The sequence below is a fragment of the Chrysemys picta genome, chromosome 8, assembly GCF_011386835.1.
Source record: "Chrysemys picta bellii isolate R12L10 chromosome 8, ASM1138683v2, whole genome shotgun sequence".
Lineage (NCBI taxonomy): Eukaryota > Metazoa > Chordata > Testudines > Emydidae > Chrysemys > Chrysemys picta.
Genome location: NC_088798.1, coordinates 33,188,323 through 33,213,538, shown reverse-complemented (window position 1 = coordinate 33,213,538; position 25,216 = coordinate 33,188,323). Strand labels below are relative to the sequence as shown.

The 25,216-nt window shown below is 41.4% G+C and overlaps 1 protein-coding gene across 15 annotated transcripts in view; it reads left to right on the top strand.

Moving 5' to 3' along the window:
• TGFBR3 (transforming growth factor beta receptor 3) overlaps nucleotides 1-25,216 on the top strand; it is a 180,565-nt gene that overhangs the window by 68,429 nt on the left and 86,920 nt on the right. For 13 of the 15 annotated variants that reach the window (XM_024105880.3, XM_024105882.3, XM_065554249.1 and 10 more), the window contains one exon: nucleotides 19,577-19,761. In XM_024105880.3, coding sequence (XP_023961648.2) covers nucleotides 19,577-19,761 — 185 coding nt within the window. Of the gene's footprint in view, nucleotides 1-19,245; nucleotides 19,382-19,576; nucleotides 19,762-25,216 lie in introns of all 15 variants that reach the window. The other 2 variants (XM_065554254.1, XM_065554251.1) reach the window with 1 other exon arrangement.

Here is a 25,216-nt window from a genome sequence, read left to right as displayed (position 1 = left end):
GAGGGAAAAGAGGGAGTGGATAAATATAGGGCTGAATCCCAATTGCCTTAGTTATGCATATAATCCCATTGAGCTCAGTGCCTCTGCCTGTGTGAGAAAGACGAGCTGTTTTGTCCCATATAAAAAACTTAAAAACAGACAAACGTTGAACTGTATAGTTATAATTCCACCTCTGAGTTTGGGTGAGGATCTGGTGATGCCATAAACCACAGGGAGACGGTTTGAGTGGTTCGTATAGATCAGTGATACTCAGATTGAGGCTTGTGAGCTGTAAGAGGCTCTTTGCAGCACATGATATTAAAACACTGTGATTTAATTATTAACCAATCAGGATGCTTTTACTATGTTATTAACCGATTGTAGTTGATAAAAATAAATATGAATATGAATAAAATAAATACAAAAAATAAAAATAAATAAAATAAAAATGATCAGTCATTTTGCTGTGAGAATTATATATAGAGAGTAAATGAAACAATGAATTCACACTACTGTGGCTCTTTGGGTAACGTTAATTGCTAATTTGGCTCCTGAACCACTGAGATCTGAGTATCACTGGTATATACGATAATCCAGTGGTTCTCAAATTTATTTGTATCACTCCCCCTTCTTTGTGTCTGTAGTCGTTTATGCCCCTCCAACCACAGAAGTACATGTACTCCGCCCAGCTCTGAAGGCAGAGCAGAGAGCAGTGGCTGCTGGCTGGGTGCCCAGCTCTGAAGGCAGCGCCACACCAGCAGCAGCTCAGAAATAAGGGTGGCAATGTGAAAAGTGATATTTGTCAAGATCACTTTTCACAGTAGACTTAGCACTCCATTACCTGACTTCTGTGCTGCTGCTATCACCCTGGGGCTGGCAGCCTGAGCTGTTAGCAGAGCCCCCCCGCACCTGGGGCTGGCTGCTGCCTCCTCCAGGTGAGGGATTTGGGGAGAGGGAGGAAGGAAAGCTCAAGCCCAGGTTGCTTCCTAGTGAAGGATGGAGGGGTAGGAGAGGAGAACCCGAGCCTGGGCAGCGGGGCTTCAGCTGTCAGCCCTGGGCAGCAAGGCTCTGGCTGTCCCCTCTCCCTGCCTCCCACATCTGCGTGGCTCTTCTGCCTGAGTTCCAGACACCCAGGGCTGACACCCAGAGCTCTTTTAAAAAAACAAAAACAACTCCCCCCCCCCCCCCCCAGCTCGTGCCTCCTTTGACACATTCCTGCACTCCCCTGGGAGACCACCGCATAGTTTGAGAACTGCTGCTATAATCTAACACAATAATGGGTTCATATAGATATGTGTTGGTTATTCTGTCTTTATAATAGAACTGCCTTGCTTCAAGAGCAATAGCTGTAAAATATTGCCAGAGGGGAAGCGTTGCTAATGAGAGTGTGGTGTGCTGTGCTACAAGAGGTTAACTTGAGGAGCCAGCCACAATCTTGGGTGGCGTCCTTGAGGTCATCCACATCAGACATGTATAAAAACATCAGCTGTAGACTGTTGTACTGCACTGTGTCTGCCCTTTTAGTGGGACCAATAAATGACCTTGTAATTGTGGACATGTTAGGGGAAATTTCAAATGCACAAATGGCAGTTAGGTGTTTGACTTTCAACGGGAAGTTAGGTGTATTAAATGCCATTTGTGCCTTTGAAAAATCTCTCCTGTCATCATTTTTCAATCAGTTTGACTTTTAAAAAGACTCCAAGGAATTAATAAGTGTGGCATGTATAATCTTGATATTATACTAACTAACTACATTATCGTTGGCACAAAGTTGCTGCATGTTTTGGTACGTTTATCTACATGTACTGACATGGCCAGAGACAGGATACCAAACTAGATAGAACACTAGCCTGCTCCAGTAGGGCAGTTCCTCTCCATGGAATATTCCCAGAAAGGATGGTGTAGCGTTTAGGGTGCCCACCTGGGATTTGGGAGACTTGGAGTTTGATTCGTTGCACTACTGCAGACTTCCTGTGTGACCTTGAAAATCAATAGCACTTTTTTTGGAAATGGGATATATCTTAAGGCACGCGGGTGCTTTTGAAAATTTTACCATTAGTGTCTTTTTGCCTCAATCCCCATCTGTATAATGGGAATCCAAGGACTTCCCTATTCTATAGGGCTGTTAGGAGGATATATACCTTGAAGATTGTGAAGCACTCGGATACTACAGTGATAGGAGCTGTATAAGTACTATAGACAGATAGCATGTGCTGCTCTTAGAAGGGTCTGTTAGATTTGAGATCAGAGCATTGAAAGAATTGAGAGCTGTTTATTCTCAGTTTAAATAAATAACCTTTTCCTTTAAAGGAAAGGAAAAGTCAGCAGACATTGGTTTCTGTGAAACTTCTAACGTAGATGTTGAAGTCTCGTGTGTGTGTGTGTGTGTGTGTGTGTGTGGTTTACTGCCTTATGAATTCCTGTCTATTTGGATATAAAAATAAATATAGGTCTGTCTTCTTCACCTCATCAAATTGGCTTTAAATTGGCCTGGAATTTCATTACTTATTGTCTTTAATTTACGAAAAGTTTATGATGACTCATTTTCAGCAACACAATAACAGCAGTAATGTGGTTAGGTTGGTTTGTGAAGTTTCAATAGCAATCTATTAAAAATACAATGGTTTTGAATCTAAATAGGCTTTTTAAAAAAAAACAAAAAAAAAACATGGTTTATTTTTTTCTTTGGCCCCAATATGGAATTCTAATGTAAAGCCAGCTGAATGCTTCCTGCCCTTGTTTGATAAAAAAATGCACTTCCATTCATTGTTTCCATGCAACTTCCTATCCTTTCTACAGTAAAGAAGTAAAATCCAAGACAATTATGAGCTATCTCTGGGGAAAGGAACTATTTCACAACAAAAAACATTTTTAAAGTTAGCCACAGCTTGAAATAATGAAATGAAATAATGAATAATGAAATAATGCAGTAGTTCTAGATTTGTTCATTTCTTCTTCTTTCAGCGATGGATTTAAACACATCTTGATTGAATACTAACAAAAATGTCAAGAGAGAATATTACATTTTGTTTCCCCCATTCTTGGTAGTCCATCGATCTGACTATGACAAATCTGTGCAGATCATCTATTGTTGGTTTCATGGTGTGCCTTCTGATGACTGTACAAGCCAATTCTAGAGGTGCACATTTTGCTGCAGATGGTGCATGGGAAGTTCGCGGTCAGTGGATTGTGTGCTGCTGATGCTCTGTGGTGTCGTTTGTGTGCCTCTTGTAGACGCCGGCAGTGGTCTTCCTCAAAGGCGATGCAGGTATTTCTGACTGTTGCATGCCACTGTGTTCTGTCGCTGCTGGCGTCCTCAAGGTCCCTAGGTTTGATACTGCTGTACTGCAGATTGGCTTTGATGGTGTCTGTATAACGTTTCTGTGGACGACCTATATGCCGGATGCCCTGGGAGAGCTCACCATACAGAAGCTGACGGGGGATTCTGTTGGCATCCATGCGGCTAACATGATGGGTCCAACGTAGCTGTGACTTCATGATCATCATTTCGATGCTTGTCATCTGGGCTCTCTCGAGGACCTCGAGATTGGGCACTTTGTCTTGCCAGCGGATCTTCATGATGTTGCGGAGGCAGCGCATGTGAAATGCTTCGAGCTGCTTGATGTGACGCCTATATAGTGTCCATGTTTCGCACCCGTACAAAAGAGGTGAAAGAACAACAGCTCTGTACACAAGCAGTTTTGTTGACATCTGGATGTTGTGGTGATTTAAAACTTTGACACGCAGACAGCCAAGTGCCTGGTTTGCTTTGGATATTGGTGCGTTGATCTCATTATCCAGTGAACCATCACTGGATATGACACTACCCAGGTATTTAAAGTTCTCCACTACTTTCAGCTGAGTGCCATCAATGGAGATACTTGGGACAGAAGCATTTGATCCAGGTGCAGGTTGATGGAGAACTTCTGTCTTTCTGAGGCTGATAGTTAGTCTGAAAAGTTGCGAGGCCTCAGCAAACTTGTTGACAATGTGCTGAAGATCATTTTCAGTGTGAGCCATGAGGGCACAGTCGTCAGCAAAGAGTGCCTCAAGAAGGAGTTTCTGCACTGTCTTAGTCTTTGCATTCAGGCGACGGAGGTCAAAAAGTGAACCATCGTGCCGGTATTTCAAGTATATACCTCGGTCCATATCTTTCATTGCATGGTTAAGGACACATGCAAAGAACAGGTTAAATAGGACAGGAGCGAGAACACATCCTTGTTTCACGCCGTTGGTGATGTTAAAGGGGGCTGATGTGGCTCCATCAGACAATACTTCGCCTGTCATGCTGTCATGAAAAAGGCGTATAATCTGGGCAAATTTTCTTGGGCAGCCAAGTCGTGTTAGAATGGTCCAAAGGGCTTCCCTGTTGATGGTATCAAACGCCTTTGTCAGATCTATGAAGACAGCATACAGGTGCATGTTCTGTTCAATGCACTTCTCTTGTATTTGTCTGACAGCAAACACCATGTCAACTGTGCTCCGGCCAGGTTGAAAACCACATTGACTTTCAGGTAGATTTGCCTCGGAAATACTGGCTATTAGGTGGTTCAAGATGATGCGGGCGATGATCTTCCCTCCAGCGAAGAGGAGAGATATGCCTCTATAGTTTCCACATTCTGCTTTGCTGCCTTTGTTCTTTTGAAAAGAGAGACGATAGTAGCATCACAGAGGTCCTGTGGTATGTTTTCATCCTCCCAGATGTTGATGATCACGCTGGTCATCCTCCCAGATGTTGATGATCATGTATATCTCTGCTGGTATCCCATCTTTTCCAGGAGCTTTCCCCGAACTCATCTGGCTAACAGCTTTCTTAATCTCATCTATAGTGGGCGGAAAGTCAAGATCCGTCAGAGCAGGTTGTTGTGGAATTTCATTGAGGACAATGTTATTCACAGTCGATGGTCTATTGAGAAGGTTGCTAAAGTGTTCTCACCATCTTTCATTGATGCCTTCTTTATCTTTAATCAGCATTGTGTTGTCTAATAAGAGCAATGGGGTGGTCCTTGGTTTAGAAGGTCCATAGATAGTCTTAATAGCACTGAAGAACATCTTTAAGTTGTGGGTCTCAGCATAGTGCTCAATTTCTTTGGCTTTGCTTTCCCACCAGTTACCTTGTATCTGATGGAGGTCTTTCTGTGTTTTGATCTGAAGATACTTGAAATGGTCCCGCTTAGAGACCGAGGAGGGGTCATTCTGCCATTCGATAAAGGCTTTTCTCTTTACTTCCAGTGCTGAGCATATTTCTTCTTGGTTCTCATCAAACCAATCCTGATGTGTTCTTTTCTTTGGTACAAGAGATGTTATTGCTGTGTCAGTCACTATCTGCTTGAACTGGTCCCACTTTTCGGTTACAGCACCGATCAGTTGTCCATGAGATGTCAGTTTGTCATCAAGGCTCTTCTGGAATTTGTTGAAACATTGAACATCCTTCAGTTTGGCTATATTGAAAGCAGGTCGCACATGCTTAGGGCGTTTGTGCCGAGAAGGAACGATGTAGAGTTGAAGAGACGTCCTGAATAATCTGTGATCTGTCCAGCACTCTGCGCCTCGCATTACTCTAGTAATCGGTACGTCTCAGATGTCTCGCCTTCTAACAATGGCATAATCTATCAGATGCCACTGTTTGGACCTAGGGTGCATCCACGTCGTTTTGTATTTGTCCGCTTGTCGGAACAGAGTGTTAGTAATGGTCAAGTCATTTTCAGAACAAAGACTCAAAAGGAGTAGTCCATTGCTGTTCATTTTGCCTACACCATGTGGCCCGATTACTCCTTTCCAGTTCTCGCTGTCAGCCCCCACTCGGGCATTGAAATCTCCAAGTAGGAGTAGTTTGTCTGTTCAAGGCCACACTGTGTCAGTCTGTCAAGATCATCATAGAATTGTTCCTTTGAGTTGTCAGAGCATGTTAAAGTGGGTGCATATGCATTGATGATGGTGACATGACGTTTGGCATTTAGTGGGAAGCGTAGCTTCAGCAATCTTTCATTGATACCCACTGGAAGATCTGGGAGTTGATGCATCAATAAGGTTTTTATTGCCAGACCAACTCCATGTATTCTGTCCTCTGTCTGTCTTACCCTTCCAGAAGAAGGTGTAACCACCTCCTGGTTCACTCAAGAAACCTTCCCCAGGCAATCTTGTTTCACTTAATGCCGCTATATCGATGTTATAATGGACTAGTTCTCGAGCAATGAGGCCATTCTTCTCTCAGGTCTTGCAACAGCTTCTTGATCCATGAGGGTACGAACATTCCATACACCAATGATAAGTTTTCTCAAATTTTTCTTTTGGTTTCGGCCGCAGATTGGGTTAAACTGCCAGCCGCGGCTTGCTGGCCAGTTGTTGTAGGGTATGCAATTTTTAGGCCACCTTTTCTAGGCCCCTCCCTTACTAGGGTGAGCAGTGCTGTCCTGAAGAGGGCTGCTCAGACTCCTGGGATGCACCGGGCAACTCTGCTGCCCCAAGTACAGAGCTGGACGACCACCTATCCACAGACCACCTGCGTGCAAGATTGGGACTACGACTCCCAGTGGTAACCTCCACCTGTCGGTTTGTCCCTCCCCCATCGCCGCAGGACTTGAGTGGTATGATGATAATGTTTGATGATTTGCACAGAACCTGTGCGTGAAAGCTTGTTAAGTGGTAGAGCCGTTGCACGGGAGCAATCCCACTCTCTCGACCTTAGAAGCCAGGCACCAATGGTACGAAAAATGTCACGACTGGTAATTTCTTTGGTTGCAGTGGATGGCCTTGATGTCTTTCGTGCCTCATCAAGCCCTTCGCTTTCCACAAAGCGTTGCAAAACCGCCTTCTTGGCCGTTGGATCTTAGTGATCTCTTTCGCCCACTCCGCTGGAGCGGACGTCGCATGCGGGGTAGGCATATCCCTAATTCACTGAGGGTTTAGATCCCATCAGTTACACTCACCTGGTTTGGCCGGCCTGTCGAAGCCGTTGCCCAGGGTGTGGCTGCTGTGCATGCTGCAGCTACTTGGAGCCACAGGTGAGAGCTGAGTGACAGGTGGGGACCAAAGTGGACGGACTACCCCCGGAGGGGTACGACAAGTCCCCCCATCAGAGGTACTACCCCTCCCTGGCCACCCCATACACCCCAATTCCCCCATTAATCCCTGTTCAGATAACAGCCATATCCTACTTTTACATAGACTTCCATGTGACAGAATCCCATAGTGTTTTACAATCTTTATACATGCTGGAAGTCAGCCATCACTGAAATACATCCACATCTAGTGTGGACCATGGTTAATAGGACACAGCAACATTAAATAACAGTTTTGGTCAGAAAGAGAATATTAGATGCACTTAGTACTGTAGGGGGGAGCTTGGGTATGCACAGTAGAATAACCTACATTAAAATTTGGTCATTGGAAACTTAGCCTTTGTGTTGTGGATCAGTGTAGTATGAATATTTTTAGTGATGAAGTCTGTAACACAAACTATTGTGTATTTAGTTCACTGGTATTCAAAACAAAAGCTCTGTATGTTAGGATTATTTAAATGAAAAACAATCCATTTGGACTATACTGATTATTCGGAGAAAAGATGAATTCCTGAGTGTTTCCTGAAAGCTCACTTGGGAGGAAGAGAGGGAGAGTATTATTTGGAGATGGAAAAGTACTAGGGGAAAAGTTCCCTGTAAACAGCATGTTACTGCAAAATCCAGAAAAGCAGAAATGTGAACCTTGACAGTTTTTGGTCATAAAATAAGTACAGAAAAAGATTGCATAAAATTTAGTACGGCACTTTAATAAAACACACAGTACATCTGTTTGGAAGGACTTTTTTCCAGATACAGATGTTTGTTTTCTAGGGTAATGCTGTATTTGTAATACTGTCATGAAGTTGTGCTCAGCAGATGTTGAGCTGAACAGGTTTCTCATTCATTCCCTGTTTTTTGTTTAATCAAATTACTATATACCTAAACAACTGTAGTCTCTTACTAAACTTGGTTTACAGTATATTGTTTACATTGGCTAACTTTCCTCTGCTTCAGCAGATATTGAACTGGACTTTGATGTATAATCAAGAACTAATTTGATTTGGTCATCTTATTCATTCATAAAATTACTGCTTTATTTGTAATTTACTCCTTCATTAGTAACTATACCTTGCAACAAAATCTGAGTTTTAGCTGATAGTTATCTTTTTCAAATTAATTCTGTAGTGTTCCAAGCACACCATTTATAATTTAACTAACCTAAGTTTTGCTTCTTGGCAGTGTGCACGCACACAGAAGCACACACACAGAGGCAGAAACTTTAAAAAAGTGGAAGGAAAAATTTCTAGTTCCAAAGGCAATTTGCATTTCCTGCCTAAGGGAAAATGCCAGAAGTATGGAGGCAGTACAGAAGGTTAGATCACTTCTGCTGAAGCAGAGGCAGTGGGCCATATGGTTTTATCAGTAGCCAGGAATGGAGGGAATAAATATTTCAAAAGAGGCATCAAAAATCCCTCTGCACAGGGAGAAAATCAGATAAGTGGGATTGTGCTGTACATTGTTACAATCCAACAGGAGAACAGCTCACAACTTCTGCAGGAGGCTAGGATGGTTCTGAAATGGGCAGGTGTGAGACGTAAGATACTTATGCTGTACATGATAAAAATCCTCTAAAAACACTACAGAAAATAAAGGAGGAAAATAGTATCTTGGTTAAACTTACATTTGACTTGCAATGCAATGTTAAAGCAACAGAGTGGATTGGGTGTTGCATGCAAATACTCTGGGATAGAATTGATCATAGTATAGAGTAGGAATTAGTAAAGGTGATAATACTGGCATGAGGAGTGCATTCATTGGTACTCTGGTTGCATGCAGGATTGCTGAACAACCTGAAAACAAATCAGAGATTGGCATGTATCTTAATATGCTATTGCATAAATACACCAATGGGAAGGTAATGTAAAAGCCAAATTTACTTTCTTGCAGAGATTAGGTGGTGTTGCATAGTGGGTTTTGAGTTGACAAAACTAGTCTGAGTCTGTGAACTCTTCCCCTTTAATTTACACTTCTCCCTTGTCTCAGGGGTGATTCAATTCAAAAGAACCATGACCGAAAACACCCCTTTCTAGCTGAAGGTAATCTTATGCTAAATGTTGGTAATAAAAGAACCCCCAGAAAGTTAAGGTCCCCTAAGAGCAGTATATGTAGACTTGCATATGATATCTATGTCATTTATTATTTCAATAGAATGTTTTTTCTCCTCCTTTTTCATGCTCTTTCTTTCTGTATTTGGTTTTCTTTGCACATCATTTTCTCATTGCATTGTTTTACCCCCTCATTCTTTTCCTCCCAATCTATTCTATGCAAAGTATAAAACCAGTAACATTTGAGAAACAGTCAAACTTCTGAATCTACTGCCTTCAGACGGTTTCAGTATTTACACTAAACAAATACAGCTGTCCCTAATAGTTGCTTATCTCTACCCACCTGCCCTTTGTGGTTTTACACTACAGGTCATATACTGCCCAATGTTGGCTGCAGTTCCTTTACATTGCCTGTGGTACATGCGTCTCAGAGTTTACCTCCTTGCTTTACATCAGCAGTTATTAGTGTCCTACTCATCTTTCCTCTCTGAAAGACACGCTACATGTGCTTCCAGAAATGTTGCTCAACCTCAATCGTGCTTCATGTGTGTTTTGACTTCAATTAAAATAGGATCTGGCCCAAATTCACTGACACTAATTTAATGTGTGAGGTGAATTGAATGTCTAATACTCAAATCAGAGAACAAACGAAAGTGAAAAGCTTTAGTTTTGTAGAGCAGTGGCTCTCAACCTTTCCAGACTACTGTACGCCTTTCAGGAGTCCTGCATAGACCCAAGTTTCACCTCACTTAAGCTTACAAAATCAGATCTAAATATGCAAAGGTGTCACAGCATGCTATTACTGAAAAATTGTTTTAGTAAAAATGAGAAAGTATATAATTATAAAATAAATCAACTGGAATATAAATATTGTACTTACGTTTCAGTGTATAGTGTATATAGAGCAGTATAAACAAGTCGTATGAAATTTTAGTTTGTACAGACTTTGCTAGTGCTTTTTATGTAGTCTGTTGTAAAACTAGGCAAATATCTAGATAAGTTGACGTACCCCTGTGACGCCCCCCCTCAGGGTGCCACTTGGAACTGGGGTACCACTGAGACTGCCTGACCCATCAGCCTGGGTTCCCTTTACATTGTACTGCTGTGCAGCCTGCCAAGCCCTCCCTCAGGCTTAAGACTGCACTTTACCAACACACATACACACCCAGCTGCAGAAACACACAGATGCTGAAATCAGCTCTGCATGGGAAGGTTCAGCTAAGGAATTGCCCGGTATTCAAGTGCACAACCCACTGTAGAGGGTAAACCCAAAATTATACTGTCTTGCACTGCACAGAGATCTGTACAGCGTAAGCTCATAAAATTCGCCCCTTCCCTCAATGTGGAAGAAGATATGCAACAGCTTTTGCCCCTCAGTAATGTTTTTCACACACTGGTCTTAAACAAAACAAGTTTATTAACTAAAAAAGATAGATTTTAAGTGATTATAAGGGAAAGCAAACACATTAAAGCAGATTACCACGCAAATAAAACACACACACAATCTAAACTTAATATACTAAAGAAATTGGTTATAAGTAGCAAATTCTCACCCTAAATGTTGTTTTAGGTAGATTGCAGAGATTCTTGAAGGTAAGTTGCACTTCCTTATGGCTTAAAACTCCAGTTATTCCTTTCACAGGCTAGACAACCTCTAGCCTGGGTTCAGCCCTTCCCTCCCTAGTTCAGTCTTTTTGTTTCTCAGGTGTTTCAAGCAGTCTTCTTTCTTGGGTGGGGAGTCAGTGAAGAACGACAGACAATGATCTCACTCCCCTGCCTTAAATAACTTTAACATATGGGGGGAACCCTTTGTCTCCCAGTTTGATTCCCCCGTCCAGTTAGTGGGAAAAACAATAGTATTATTGTGGAGTCCAGTACCAGCTGACTTAGTCATATGTCTCTATAGGGCCACCGCAGCCATGACTCAGGCTATTTGCAGCATTCCTAGGAAGGCTTCTCAGGAAGGCTTCCCAGTGGGAGATTAGTATCTTCTAAGACAGGCCTGCACAACTCATAAAGCGGCGAGGGCCATATTACTCCAAAGAAAACAACTGAGGGCCAAAACCCCCCAAGCGCCGCCAACCCCCCCCCCCCGTGCCACCCAGCCCCCCCGAAACACAACCCCCCCCCCAGCACCGCCCACCCCACGGAAACAACCTCCCCAGCACCGCCCAACCGCCCCCCCGCGCGCCATCTGCGCCACGGAATTAAACCCTCTTCCCCAGCGCCGCCCCACCGAAACAGCAGTATTGAACCTCGGTAATATGTTATAGCGGCCCCTAAGGTAGTATAATTAAGGTAAAAGAAAAATGTCTTTTTGCTAGAAGTAGAATAAGATCTTCCCCCCCACTTTGTAATTGATTGCCCTGTTGAGTGAATGAGGTGTGAATGAGGAAGGGTGGAAGGCAGGCACCTCTGGACAGCTGCAATGCTTAGAGAGGGCAGGGCCAGCTCTAGGATTTTTGCCGCCCCAAGCAAAAAAATTTTTGGCCGCCTCCCCTTTCTTTTTCGTGCCCTCGGCCCCACCCCAACTCCACCCCTTCTGAATCCCTTCCCCAAATCCCCAGCATCGCCTCCTCCCCTGGCGTGCCGCATTTCTCGCTCCCATTGCTTCCTACGGGCCTCCCGTGACATCCCGCCCTAACTCACCTCCACTCCACCTGCTCCTCCGGGCATGCCGCCGCTCCGCTTCACCCCCGTCCCTCTCAGGCGAGGGAGAGCAGAGAAGCGGAGCAGCAGCGCGTTCAGGGGAGCAGGCGGAGCAAAGGTGAGCTAGGGTGGGGGGGGGCGCAGGAAGTAATGGGGGGGTTAGAGGAACCGCTCCCCACTCCAGCTCACCTCCGCTCCACCACCACCGCCTCCCCCGAGCGCCCGCCGCTCGGCTTCTCCTCCCTCCCAGCCTTGCTGCGCGAAATAGTGGTTTCGCACGTGGCAAGCCTGGGAGGGAGGGGGGAGAAGAGGAGCAGCGGCGCATTCAGGGGAGTAGGCAGAGCGGAGGTGAGCTAAGGTGGGGGGGTGCAGGAAGTAACAGGGAGGTAGAGGAACCACTCCCCGCTCCAGCTCACCTCCGCCGCCTCCCCCGAGCGCCCCGCCGCTTGGCTTCTCCTCCCTCCCAGCCTTGCTGCGCAAAACAGCTGTTTCACGTGCAGCAAGCCTGGTAGGGAGGGAGAAGAAGCGGAGCGGTGGCGGCGCGCTCAGGGGAGCAGGTGGAGACGGAGCGGAGGCGAGCTGGGGCAGCGAGGGCACTTTTTTCCCATGCCCCAGAGTCAGCACCTATGATGGCCAGCGCCAGAATGCCGCCCCTAGAAATGTGCCACCCCAAGCACCTGCTTGTTTTGCTGGTGCCTGGAGCCGGCCCTGGGAGAGGGGATGGAAGCAAGACCAGATCAGTAGAACAGGTCAGCAACCGACTCACCACTCGCCTCCTCAGCTCCCTTGCCCCGGCTCGCCTCCTCACCCCCCGCCACTACCCGCCCACTCGCCTCCTCAGCTGTCCACCCTCCCGGATCGCCTACTCATTCCCTGCCACTGCCCGCTCGCTCACCTACTCAGCCCCCCTCCCTCACCCGCCGCTTGTCTACTCACCCCCCCCTCCGCCCGCGGGCCGCACAATGAGCCCATCTACTCAACCCCCGCGGGCCGCACAGTCAGCCCACGCGGGCCGCATGTGGCCCCCGGGCCGCATGTTGTGCAGGCCTGTTCTAAGACATATTGTTCTCCCTAATGGCCATTCCCAACCAGCCATCTAGACTGATTGTATTCTGACTAGTGGGCATTCCTAACTTCAGATACCAAAATGATACATGCATACAAATAAGATAATCATATTCAGTAAATCATTACCTTTCCAATGCCTTATCTTGCACAAAATACATCATAATTATGCCATACTCATATCATCATAATATTACTATGAAGAATATGGGGCATAATGTCACAACCCCCAGAAGACCTCTGTGTCCCCTGCCCCCATCTCCCCTCCCCTGGTTGAGAACCACTGTTGTAGAGCAACTCCTGGGACAAAATCCTGCTTAATTTGCATCCATAAGTAGTCTTGTAGAAATCAAGTTTTCTCCTTCACCTGTTGAAGCTTACTCTGGGCCTATTCCTACTCCTTCGCTGGGCCTACATGTGAGATTTGTGTTCAGAATTTAGTCCATGATAGTGGCAGTGGAAAAGTATTGTGATATTTGAGATAGCATCCTCACAATAATCCCCTAACACTTTCAGGGCGCGTTTTTCAAAAGTATTCATTGTTGGTTTAACTGTGCACCCAGTGACATCTATGACAGTATTGCCATTGATGTCAATTGGAGTGCAGTTAGGCCAGAAAGTCTCTCTGGTTTGTTAGTTTATTTTTTGCTCGACATGCACATCAGAATGGCAAAAAGGAGAAAACATCACAATTTAGAACAAAAGAAACTGTTATTTGATACCATAAAATCATTCCCTTTTCCCTCTCTTCCCTCCAAAAATGTTGGGTTGTGTGAAATATTTTTAATTTATTGCAAAAAAATGTAATTTGTTTTCAATAAATTGTCAGTTTAATATAATAACATAGCACAAACATCCATTTAGCTGTAGAAGCTATGTAAACAATTAAGATTGTATTTGAAAGTAATCCTTGTTCTACTTCTAGGGAATAAGATAAGTTTTAGAGCATCCAGAACTTGCTTTTGACCTGAACCAAATGGTACTGGATCCTCAAAGGTTCTGGTTTAAATCTAAAAACTCTGGTGTTCAGGTGGGTTCTAAGTTAAGGATGAGAGACTGTCTGGCCATGTGTTACAGTGACTGTAGATTTTCCCTCTCATTTGCTTGCTCCTTCTCAAAAAGATGGCTGATGGTGCAATTCTTTGTCATGGAAGAATATGTAACAGTAAATGGATATCTCCTACTCACTTGTAAATACAATTTTAACACGCCTTCCTGTCTCTTGAAATGAGAAGGCTATAACTGTAGGTATTGCTTATTATCACTAACATAGGTAAAGATTTCTTTCTTAATATAATTAGCAATATGCAGTAACAGAGATATCTAGAATTACCATTTCATGTGGCCTGTAATCTAATATGCTTGAGTGCATACACTAACTTGACACTGTTGTTTGACTTTCTCTAATCCAGAGACTACCTAGCTGTCTTCCTCTTGCTAACAGAAGTATTGGGAGCATAAGCTTTCGTGGGTAAGAACCTCACTTCTTCAGATGCAAGTCTGAAGAAGTGAGGTTCTTACCCACGAAAGCTTATGCTCCCAATACTTCTGTTAGTCTTAAAGGTGCCACAGGACCCTCTGTTGCTTTTTACAGATTCAGACTAACACGGCTACCCCTCTGATACCTTCCTCTTGCTGTTACTCCTGTTCCTTCACTCAAACAGATAGATACTCTAAAAACAATAACTTGTGGTGTAATTCTTACTGTGACAGTTTCTTGGGTTTTTACTATCCAGGCACTTGAGAGCACAGTCCATGCCAACAGATTACCATATGAGGCAATGGAAACTGTGCCATTACCTTCAGCAGAAAACCCATAAATCTTCAAAGAAATCTAATTTATCCTGATAGTAAGTCATATTTGTATTACAGTACTGGGTTCCTTCTAAGAAGTGCCATATGGGAATAGTTCTCTTAAATTCAGTATAATTTTTTTATTTGAGTGAAGGTTCCTTTTTTCTCTCTTTTTCTTTCTTATTGTTACTAATTCTTTAACGCTTTTCTTTCCTTGTTGAGGTTGAGTGATTTTAGATGTTGGGTTCCCAAGAGAAATTCTGGGTTCTAGGGGATATTGGATGGTTTTTTTATCCCCTTACCTCACCTAGATATCCCTGTTTTCCCTTTGCTCCCACACTTTACTACTTGCTTTTTCTCACTTGGTTATCAGTTTAGTGACATTTCTTTAAAATTTGTTGTGTGTAATTTTGATGTGGCATAAGCAAAGCAATCCAAAGGCTGTAGTTTCTCAGGATGGGTCACATAGGGTGGTCTATTCATAGCATGGACTAGTTTACATACAAGAAAGGCAAGTGGAAGTTTAGTATTTTCTCTTTGAAAGAGTTGAAGTACTGAGGCCTTTACCAGTTTCTTTGCGTTGGATCTCTCCCTGGCATATTAGTACAGTGTAAATGCTCAGATAAATGTGCTTTTTCAGTAAAGAGTCCTTGATCAAAGGAGAGCATATAGGAGAATACAATCCCTCCCTGAGCTATCTGTGGAATGGTGTGTCTCTGTCTCCGCCCCCTGCATTGGCTATTTTTCATTAGTAATAAGTGGTGCAGCGGAAGTATATGAAAGAGATCTTTTCTGAGTATGTAGAGTGGTCAGTGTTTCATGCTGAGGCTCTATAGAAGAGGAGATAGCAGCTTGGCCTCTGCTTGCATTCCTCAGCCCGCTAGTGACACATCAAACTAGGTCTCCTGAAATCTGACCCTCTTTGTCTAGTTCCATTCATCATGCTACAGACCAATAAAAAGTGCCACTAAATTACCACACACACCAAAGCCACTCCTTTGTACAAGTTTGTCACCTGGGCATATTTGGTTCCTGTTTGGACATTTAGCCCCATTTGGGATAGATTTACCAGCAAAAGTATATGGAGTCTAGATATTAAAAGTGGTGATGTCTAGCTAGAGTCCCAAAGGCCTACAGAGCTGGTCTATAGTAATTTACATTACTTCAAAATTAACAGCTCAGAGATCCCTGGTGTTTCTGGACTTTGCTGTTTCCAGATGTGTTTAAACTTTTGCCTTTATGCAAAATGCCCAGATATGGAACATTCCCTCATATGAAAATCAAATAGACTAAATCTGTGCTTTCCTCTAAGAAGTGTTGGATTCTGTTGCAGTTTGCAGGCTCCTGCAGGGCCTTTTGGGATTCCTATGGAAGAATGTTAACATGCTTTGGAGCCTGCCATTCAGATTCACACAGTTTGTGGGAGTTGGTCACACTTTTCAGCTAACAGAGCTGCAGAAGTCCCTATGGAAATATAACAGAAACTATATTAGCCTATATTATTATTTGAATCAAATCCACCATAGTTATGAGTTGGTTTGGGGTTATAATATTGCCCCCACCCCATCTCTACCGTTTTTATTACAACAGAACACACGTTACTCATTAGGAGCTTGGGTGATATGGGAAACAGAGTGCTTAAATTATGTTGAATAAGTTCCAGATGTTAGTATCAAACAGAATTGGATCTATATCAAGGGTCTTTTTAAAAAATTGCTATTTTTTGAAAGCGGAAAAAACATTTAATACAATTCTTTAACAGTTGTTACCCTGAAATATATTGTGCTACATAGGAGTATATATCCGTTATAATGAGATTACTTTACCTGGTTTTCATCTTCAGAGGGCTTTACAAACCTTAACTAAATAATCTTTAGTTGCAATACAAGCTGGGATTTTTTTAAATAAGAAAACTGTTAAAGAAATGGAACATGTAGTACAATAGCAAGACGGGTGAGTACAAGTTCAACTTAAAATACATAGTCTCAATAGGGGTAAGTCTGTATTCTGTTAAACAGTGATAATGTCAAGTGTGGGTGGCGTCTTAGCATAGTTGATGACAGTGAAGTAGAAAAGGGAAGGCCAGGATGTGGGCATGTAGTGAGAAGGCTGGCAGAAGTGGATCTAGAGCTTGTGCATGGCTAAACAACAGGAAAGTAAAGCTGAGGCAGGATGAGGCAGTGGTTTTATATAGGGCTTCAGCTATGAGCAGGCTGTGCTGGGAAAGATAAATAAGATGATTAGTGGTATCACAGAGAGAGTTTTTTATTTTTGTATTGAATCTGTTTGGTTTTCCAGCATTATAAATTCTACATGTTGGATACGGTGATGAACGCAGTATAAGAACCTATATAGATAGGATTGCAGGGATAACAGGACTTTTTTTTATGAGAAGAGGATTGGCACCATGTATATGCAATGCTAGAAAGAATTGCTTCAGGTTGTATTCAGACCTGGTGAAAATATATGGAACTACATGAAAACCTTAATGATTTCCATGGGACATTGGTTGTAGACATGCAGACTCACGCCAGTCATTGCACAGTTCTCTGTTCGTGTGATTTCCAGTGTTTCAAGATCAGAAGGAATTGCTGTTCCTGAGAATCCAAAAGCACTAGAAAGCTTGGTGTAGCACCCAAAACAAATGCACGTTGTTGTTACAAGTAAAGACCAGGATGTATGATGGAGGGAAGATATTTTTAGAAATTAATTAGGAGGCTCAGAAATATCCTGTTGGAAAGCAGACAGTTGATCTTCCTCCAGAATGTTACTAAGAAAAGTGCACATTTTTGTCAACATTGCTTCGTCAATGCCACTTCTTCCCGCCCCGCCCCACCTTCATGGACCTTTTGGTGTGCATCCTTCACTTAGCCTGTCCTGCCCTTGATGCAAATGCTGGCTCAGATGAGCACCTGATGGTGCTTTAGGTAGAGGTTGCTGACTTGGCCTGTATTTTTCTTGAGCCTCTTCTTATGAATGAATTGTTCTACTGTTGCATTGCTTCTGCAGTTGGAAGAGAGGCTGGGTGACAGACCCCAAATCCATTCAGTAAATTGGCCAGTAAAAAGGAGCTCAAGTGAATAACCATTCCTTAGTCCTTCTTTCATTCCCTTACCCAAGTATCTGGCATGGCATTTGGGAATATTTATTGTGCAGCTCATATAATAACTCACTTAGCTGCAAGATTGATACACTGCTGGTTGGGCTGATTGGGATGGGGACTGTCTCATTGCACTGTTTGTACAGCACCTTGTACAATCTGGTCCTGGTCCATGAATGGGGCTCCAAGGCCCCAAGGTATTATACCTGTACAGTAATAATAATATACTAATTTGTATTATTGTTACTGATAATAACAACTTTTTTAAAGCAATAAAAGAAACAACATTCTTATTAGGCTTTCTATACTTAAAGAAAGTATCACTGCTTGAGGACTGTATTTTTATTTTATGTGGCTGTATCATTTAATCTTGCTTAAAAAAATATTCAAGGTCTCCCACCCTTTCAGTGTTCATTCAGTGCTGTTGCCAAGCTTCTCATGTTGAGAGTGTGCTGTTTGCTCATCCTTTGCACTCCATGTCTGGGCAGGTGTAAATCATGCCTCAAGCAATGCCTTTAAAAAGTATGCCTGTCCTCTGGGAGCTGGCAGGACTTGTAGTATGCACCAGTGGGTTTTAGAATAAAAACAGCCCCTTTCACAGGACAGGACCTGTATGATCTAAGGCATTGCAAAAATCTCATTGTTCTCAACACCTTTGCTTTCTTTAGAAAAAGTCTGTTTTAAAAGAAACTATTCAACTCTCAAATGATCAGTTGTGGACTGTAATTTTTATTTAAGAAGCAAACTATGGGTCAATGCTAAAACAAGAATTAAAAAAAAATATATACTTGCTGATTATACAGTTTGGGTCTAATGATCTTTAGCGATATGTAACTGCTTATGAACCATATACAAAAATCTGCAAAACGTTTCTGTTGGAAATTTTTTTTTTTTATTTCAAAGTTTCTTCAGTGGAAACCATTTTTTTTTCCCTCTAGCAAATGTATAGCAGGCTGAGATATCACAATTCTTCAAGCCTGTGCCCAGTCTTTTCTGTCTATAATCTTTGAGTTGACCTGGCATGCATCTGGGCCTAATTCAGTGACCTTCAGAATCAAAAACATACTGTATCTGTTGTTATAATGGTGTGTTTGAACCATTTTGGAAAAGTAGGGCTGCTTTTCATAAATATTTGTCTTGCTTTAGTTTCCTGCAGATATAGTTTATATATCTCACTGTCGTGCTACCCTGCTATATCATATCACACTGTCTCAAATACAACATAAGAGCATGGCAGTGATTATTTGAAAGGACATTGATTATGTTTTGGACTAGATAGCAGTTATCAGTTTAGATCATCATTGTCAGATTCAAAATAGACTTGGCAAACAAAATTTCAGTTTGCCATGTGATAAATGTCTGCAGTAATGTGGCAAGGCACCTGAACTATGTTTGCATTATATATCCGCTCTACTTCAAAAGGAATATATATGATTGCCTAGTTATGTTTTCTGTTTTTGTCATAAAGATGTTTCACATAGACAAATAATCTACATCTCAGGCAAACCAATCCCTCCCCCCATTTTTTATTTTTCATTCTTTTCTTTCTCAGTCCTTGTTTCCTTCCTTATTTTCTTGGTCTACGGTGAACTTCCTACAATTTTGAGAAGGAGAAGAATACATGATTCAAATGAGGATTGTCAGAGAAATTAATTAAAGATCTAGCACCAAAAAGGAATGACAAAAAAGTAAATAAACAAAGTAATTGAAACAAATTATTTATAACTAAAAAAGTTTTTCTGTTATATATTGCAGATAACTAATTGAAGCCTCTGTCTGTGTTCCAACTGGTTTTGTAGTCAAAAAGACAATTCTCGTTTAAAAGATGTCATTTACTCTGGCTCGTGCCTCTGAATGGTGTGTATCTGTGATTTCCTCTACAGGTCCTGTGCCTAGGAGTGAATGTGTGTTATCGGCTGTCAACAGTTCCCACCCAGTTCATGCCTTGCTGGAGAGCTTTACCGTCTTATCTGGTTGTGCAAGCAGAGGCACAATGGGCCTGCCGCAGGAGGTGCACATCCTCAACCTCAGAAATCCAGAGGAAGGTCTTGGCCATCATGAAAAAGAGGTAAAGGGGAGATTGTGCACTTTCCAAACAAGAAAGTACAAAAAGTACAAAAATAGCTGTAAAAGGCTTTCTTTTAACATTAACTTGCTGAAGAAAGATTTCTAAACATAAACAGAAGCACTACAGGGAAATGTAGGGTATTTGCACTGTTGCTGCCCATCCATGCTTTGCTTGGTATAGGAACAAATCCCTGTGGTGTTCCAAGCTGTCAGTCCATCCACAGTTTTCACAAGCAAGAAGTTCACTAACAAAAAATAGAATGAGGAATAAGAAACAGATTTTCATCTAGAGGAGGCCTGTATTGAATTGCCCATCTTCAGCACTAGATCATTTACCAAAATGTGTTGTAAATTATCACAAATGCTTTCAGATCCTTGCCATGGTCTCTGTAAACAATACTTAAATTCAGATTCTTTTACCCTTGTAATACAGATTTATTCTTAACTGCTACGGAATGTAGTTCAGATAGCAAGTATTGCTGACTATAGTAGTTCTTAAGCACAGTGCAATTACTTATTTATGTAGGCTTCACTCGGATGAATTGGAGAGCACTTTTGTTCTAGCTGCTATGAAAGCAGCAGCAGCAGAAAACTCTTGATGTTAACTTGTGCAATACTGTTGTTTACTCTGAAAACACATCAAAACAGACTGCTGAAGTGGAAAGAAAACATTTCATGTCAGGACAGCTCAGCTCCCTAACTCTTACATTTACAACAGTACACCCCAAAAAAACCCAACAACAACGACAAAAAACAAAGCAAAAGAAACCCCAAACCACTACTGCTGCCTGTGAAAGCACCATGTGTGTATATATACAATTAGCTGAATTGGAAGCATTAGAAAAAGAAACAGATCCAGTGGGAGAAAGCTGATTGCTTAGAGGCCTAAGATCTTAAGTCTGTGCTTAAAAGAATGTTAAATAAAGTGTACTGACTTCTAATATATAGGGTCGTAGACTGTCACTTCTGAAGGGAGTAGAAATCTTGCCATTGACTTCAATGGGAGTATGACTGCTGAGCCCAGGCTGTGGTGTCAGTGGAATATATATTGTATGTTCCAACTGAAATTTCAACTGTTGTTTACACAGTCTGAAAATTCCAGATTATGATGGAAAGGTAATTCATTATCTTTTCAGTAGATATCGTCACTGGTTTCCCTCAGCCAGACATGTGAGATCTGCTTCAGACTAACCATCCTGCAACAAGTACAGATATAATACCAGTCCTGCTAGGGATGGGCAAGAAAAGTAGAGCTGCTTTGGTGTAGCATTTTTAGAATTCATAAAGTATTTACAAACTACTCTGAGTGCAGTATAAATGTCTAAAAAGATACAGGTGCTGTACGTTTTACTATATGGGCATGTAGCCCATATTGTAATTTAAAAGCTTGTTTTTTGATTATCCTGATTCTGCAGTTGTTGCATAGGCACACCTCTTCAGTAGAAGTCATGTGAATATAAAGGCTGCAGGACTTGGCATGTAACATCTCATAGACTCAATTATAGCAGATAAATATTTAACTTTTAGATCAAAATGTTTTCTGTCTAGCAGAAAGAGGCTGTTTATGTCACATCTAACATGCTTATTTTAGCAAAACAGTTTGTCCATATCTATCTTTCCGGTGTTCTTTGGTGTATTAGGTGACACAGTGATGCTGTGGTGGCATACAATATATTTTACATCTGCAGCCCTTTACCTCCTTCCACTGTCTCCCAACCTTACCACAATCATATCCTTTAGAGATGACTCCTCTGAAAATGAACAGGAAGCTAGAGAAAGCCTTTCTGGCGACAGCAGAGAGCAGAAGTGTGTAAACAACTCGGAAAGATCAGATTTTACTTTTAGGATAAGAATCTGAAAACAAAGCAGAGCAAATGTTATCTTTTTCATCATTGTAAAAATCAACTCTAAGTGCCCTTTTGACTTAAAAAGTAAAATGCATCCATCACCTCATGTTAGGTTAGGTCAGGTCACTTCACCATTTAGGATGTTTCCTGATGCCTGCAATTGCTGATAGCAAAGGCAGAGATTTATTTGTTTACAGTACAATATATCTATAGAAATAAAAATAGTCTTTTTGTTTGCAAATACCTTCTTTTCAGATGCAACATTTAAACTATATTTAAAACAGATTGCACGTGCACTCTGTGATCTATCAAGGTTCTGATAGCAAGGAATATAGGACCTTAAAATGCTTTAAATTATGTAAGTCTTGGAGTTAAGTGTGGTGTGGGTTTTCTTTTGTTTTACTTTTGTTTTTTTAACTTGTCCTATTACTGGTGCTGCTAAGTTAGACATTCCTTACTTACTGAGAGGAGCGTAAACCCTCCCTGCAGCAAATCTTCTGTAGGACTGATGCATTAAACATGTTTGTTTAGTTATCATGATACTCATAAATGTACAAGGCATGCACACACACATACACACACAAGTACACACAAGTAATTTACGTTGACACTTCTTTAGAACATGCAGGAAACAAGCTCTCTTGAACTTAAACACTTGGGGCATCTTTACTTCCCCGGCCACATGCGCAAAGTTCCCAGTAAGGTTAATGGGAATTATTTATGCACGTTACACTGAAAACAAAAGCTGGCTTAGAAACTTGCAGTGTTTGCAGGAGCCAACACAATACTAAGTTGATAATCACTCAGGTTAAGGTTAAAACCTGCTAAATGAAAAGGTCATGTGATGACATGCTGCATCATGGCTGCTGTTTTCAAGGGGTTTATTTGCTTTCCTGTATTTCCATTTCACTTCATTAATTTTATAACTATTTGGGTGGCATCTCATTTTCTGAAAATATTGAGGCATTTTCTTCAAATGACCATTCTGATACTGAACTTTAGTCTTTTTCAGCCATTAGTATTTTGTGTTCTGTGCCCTAACATTTCAGTTTTGCCATACTTTACCATAGGAAGTTAATACAGGATGCGTAATAGACGTGAGTGTGAATGTTGGCTTTGGCATGGAAAATGTGAGCCTTTTTTCATTTATTTGATCAAATAGTCACCAGAGAGTGAGTGGATTGGTCTGAGAACTAATATGGGAACCAGGTTCTAATGCGCTCTAATTTTACCTCTAGCACTAACTTTCTCTTTAGCTTTTGGCACCCTCTCAGCCTCAGCTTCTCCATCTGTAAAAAGAGGATAATCTTTGCCTATTGTGAGCTGTTGGGAGACTTAATTGATGTTTGTAAAGGCACTGTGCAGAGATTAGCACCAGAGAAATATACATAGAGATAAAATTATAAATAAAATTCTTCAAAGAAGAAGAACGCTGTTTACATAGAGGTGTAACACAATCTTAGTGGCAGATTCTCTTACTACTAAATGTTGGTTTAAACTGCCCTGAGTTTCTTCAATCACACAGCTAATGATCAAAATAGCTAAGGGGAAAGAAATACAAAATTAATCTCATGTGAATACTTAGAATTTAAATCAGAATTCCTGGAAATACATTCACCATTGTTTTCACGTACATCCTCTTCCTCAATAATCTGAAGATGCAGTACCTGCAGTAAAGTGGCAGGTTTGTCCAGACCTCGCTAAATTAGTGTTTCTTTTGTTCCCAGCTTTACTACTTCTAAAAATTCAAAGCTGGATCTTTTTGAAGTATCTCTAGTAAATTTGGGCTATGATAAATTCTCCCATTGTGTAATGGCTGCTTCATGGATTGGGAAATTATCATAGCCCAAATTTATAAGAGATACTCCAAAAAGATCCAGCTTTGACTCTTTTGAAGTAGTAAAATTGGGAACAGAAGAGACACTAATTCGTCTGTTTCAGTTTGTCCAGATCTAGACCATCTGATAAACTATTCCTATCATAAGACCTTGGCAACGTATCTTGAACCAACATTTTTCACAGTTATTCTTGTAGAACTTCATGATGACAGATTATTCGTCATTCTCCATCAAAGTAATTTGTTTTTAGTACTGTAGAGTTTTGGATGATGAGGATTGGAATGGAATCCTGGGTCATCTAATCCATTCTTCTGCATGAATAGTGGATTTTCCACTCTACTAATCTCAGCTGTTTTCAAAAGAAAACTTGGATACACCTTTAGGGATACATTTTCAGACTTCAGGTTGAATATGTTTATGTGCAAAGTTTTCACACCCTGAAGAGGTGCAAATACCAATGTGTACACTTAACCAATTGTCTAACATCTGTATGCACCCAAGTTTTAGACTGTTTCAAGTGCCTGCAGGTGTGCTAAAGGTGGGCATGTGTATGGTTGTATGTTTTATGCTGATACAAGTGGAGGGCTGGTAAAGGTCCTTTTGAAAATGAACCCCTTAATGTTAGGGATCTAACACCATCCCTTTATAGATTATACTACAGAATAATTTGTTTTTCTATTACATCCTGTTCTTGCAAAAATGTACACATGTGCGTAAGGCTTATACACTGTATGTATAGCACTGAGTGACTTCAGTGCTACTACTTAGAGTGTGTAAGTCTCTGCAGAATCAAGGACTTAAACTTTAGTTAAAAATGCTTTCTATTTTAAATTTTCTGGTTTTATTTTCATGACACTTCTTTAAGTGTAACAACTGTTCTCCCTCTAAATCTCAGAACTCTTAAGTGTTTGGATAGTTATATCCGCTTTTCATCATTCCTCTAGGCTGTACATGTTAAATTTCTTTACTCTTTGCATGAATTATATTTTGTAATTCCCTTATGATTCCTGAACCCCTTTGGGTTTCCCCTCCAATTTATCAGTGTTTTTTTTGTTTTTGTGTATCATTTTTTTTAAAAACATGATGCTTCATACTGTACAAAGGACACTAGTGTGGCCTTACTAATGCTATATTCAGTGTAATAATTCATTCCCTGTTCGGGCATCCCGTTGAATCTGAGTATCCAAAGGTCTTTGGGTCCAACCACAACCTTCAGATAAAGGGAGCTTTGGATGAAGAGTTCACACACGTAGTGCACTGAAAAAAGGCTGACCTGTTGTATAGGGGCTGTGATTTAGGGCTGAGAATGTTCTCATCCAGGGTTACTATGTCTGTACAGCTCTTGATGAGAAGTTGGGAGCGGGAGAAAGAATTCAGATTTGTTAATCAAGAGATCAAGAGGTTTAGTTACAAGGGGTTGAGTTATCTGGGCATCTGCTGTCTTGCATGAGCTCTTTTTTTGTAACATTATCACACTGAATTTGTCCAGTTCAGTATTACAGTTCACCCCATATATCCTGCTCTACATTACTACATTCTAACCATTGGTCTCTTCTCTGGTACTTCTCATTATTATTTTTCCCCTAAGCATATTGCTTTGCATTTATCAGAATTAAATCTCAACTTGTTAATAATTATCCATTTCTCCATGCTCTCAAGATCCTTTTGCAATTTATCTCTGTCCTTTTCTCTGTTCATGATCCCTCCTAATCTGGTATTATGTGTAGAGTTGATTTATACATTTACTTCATCCTCTAAACGTTTGTTAAAA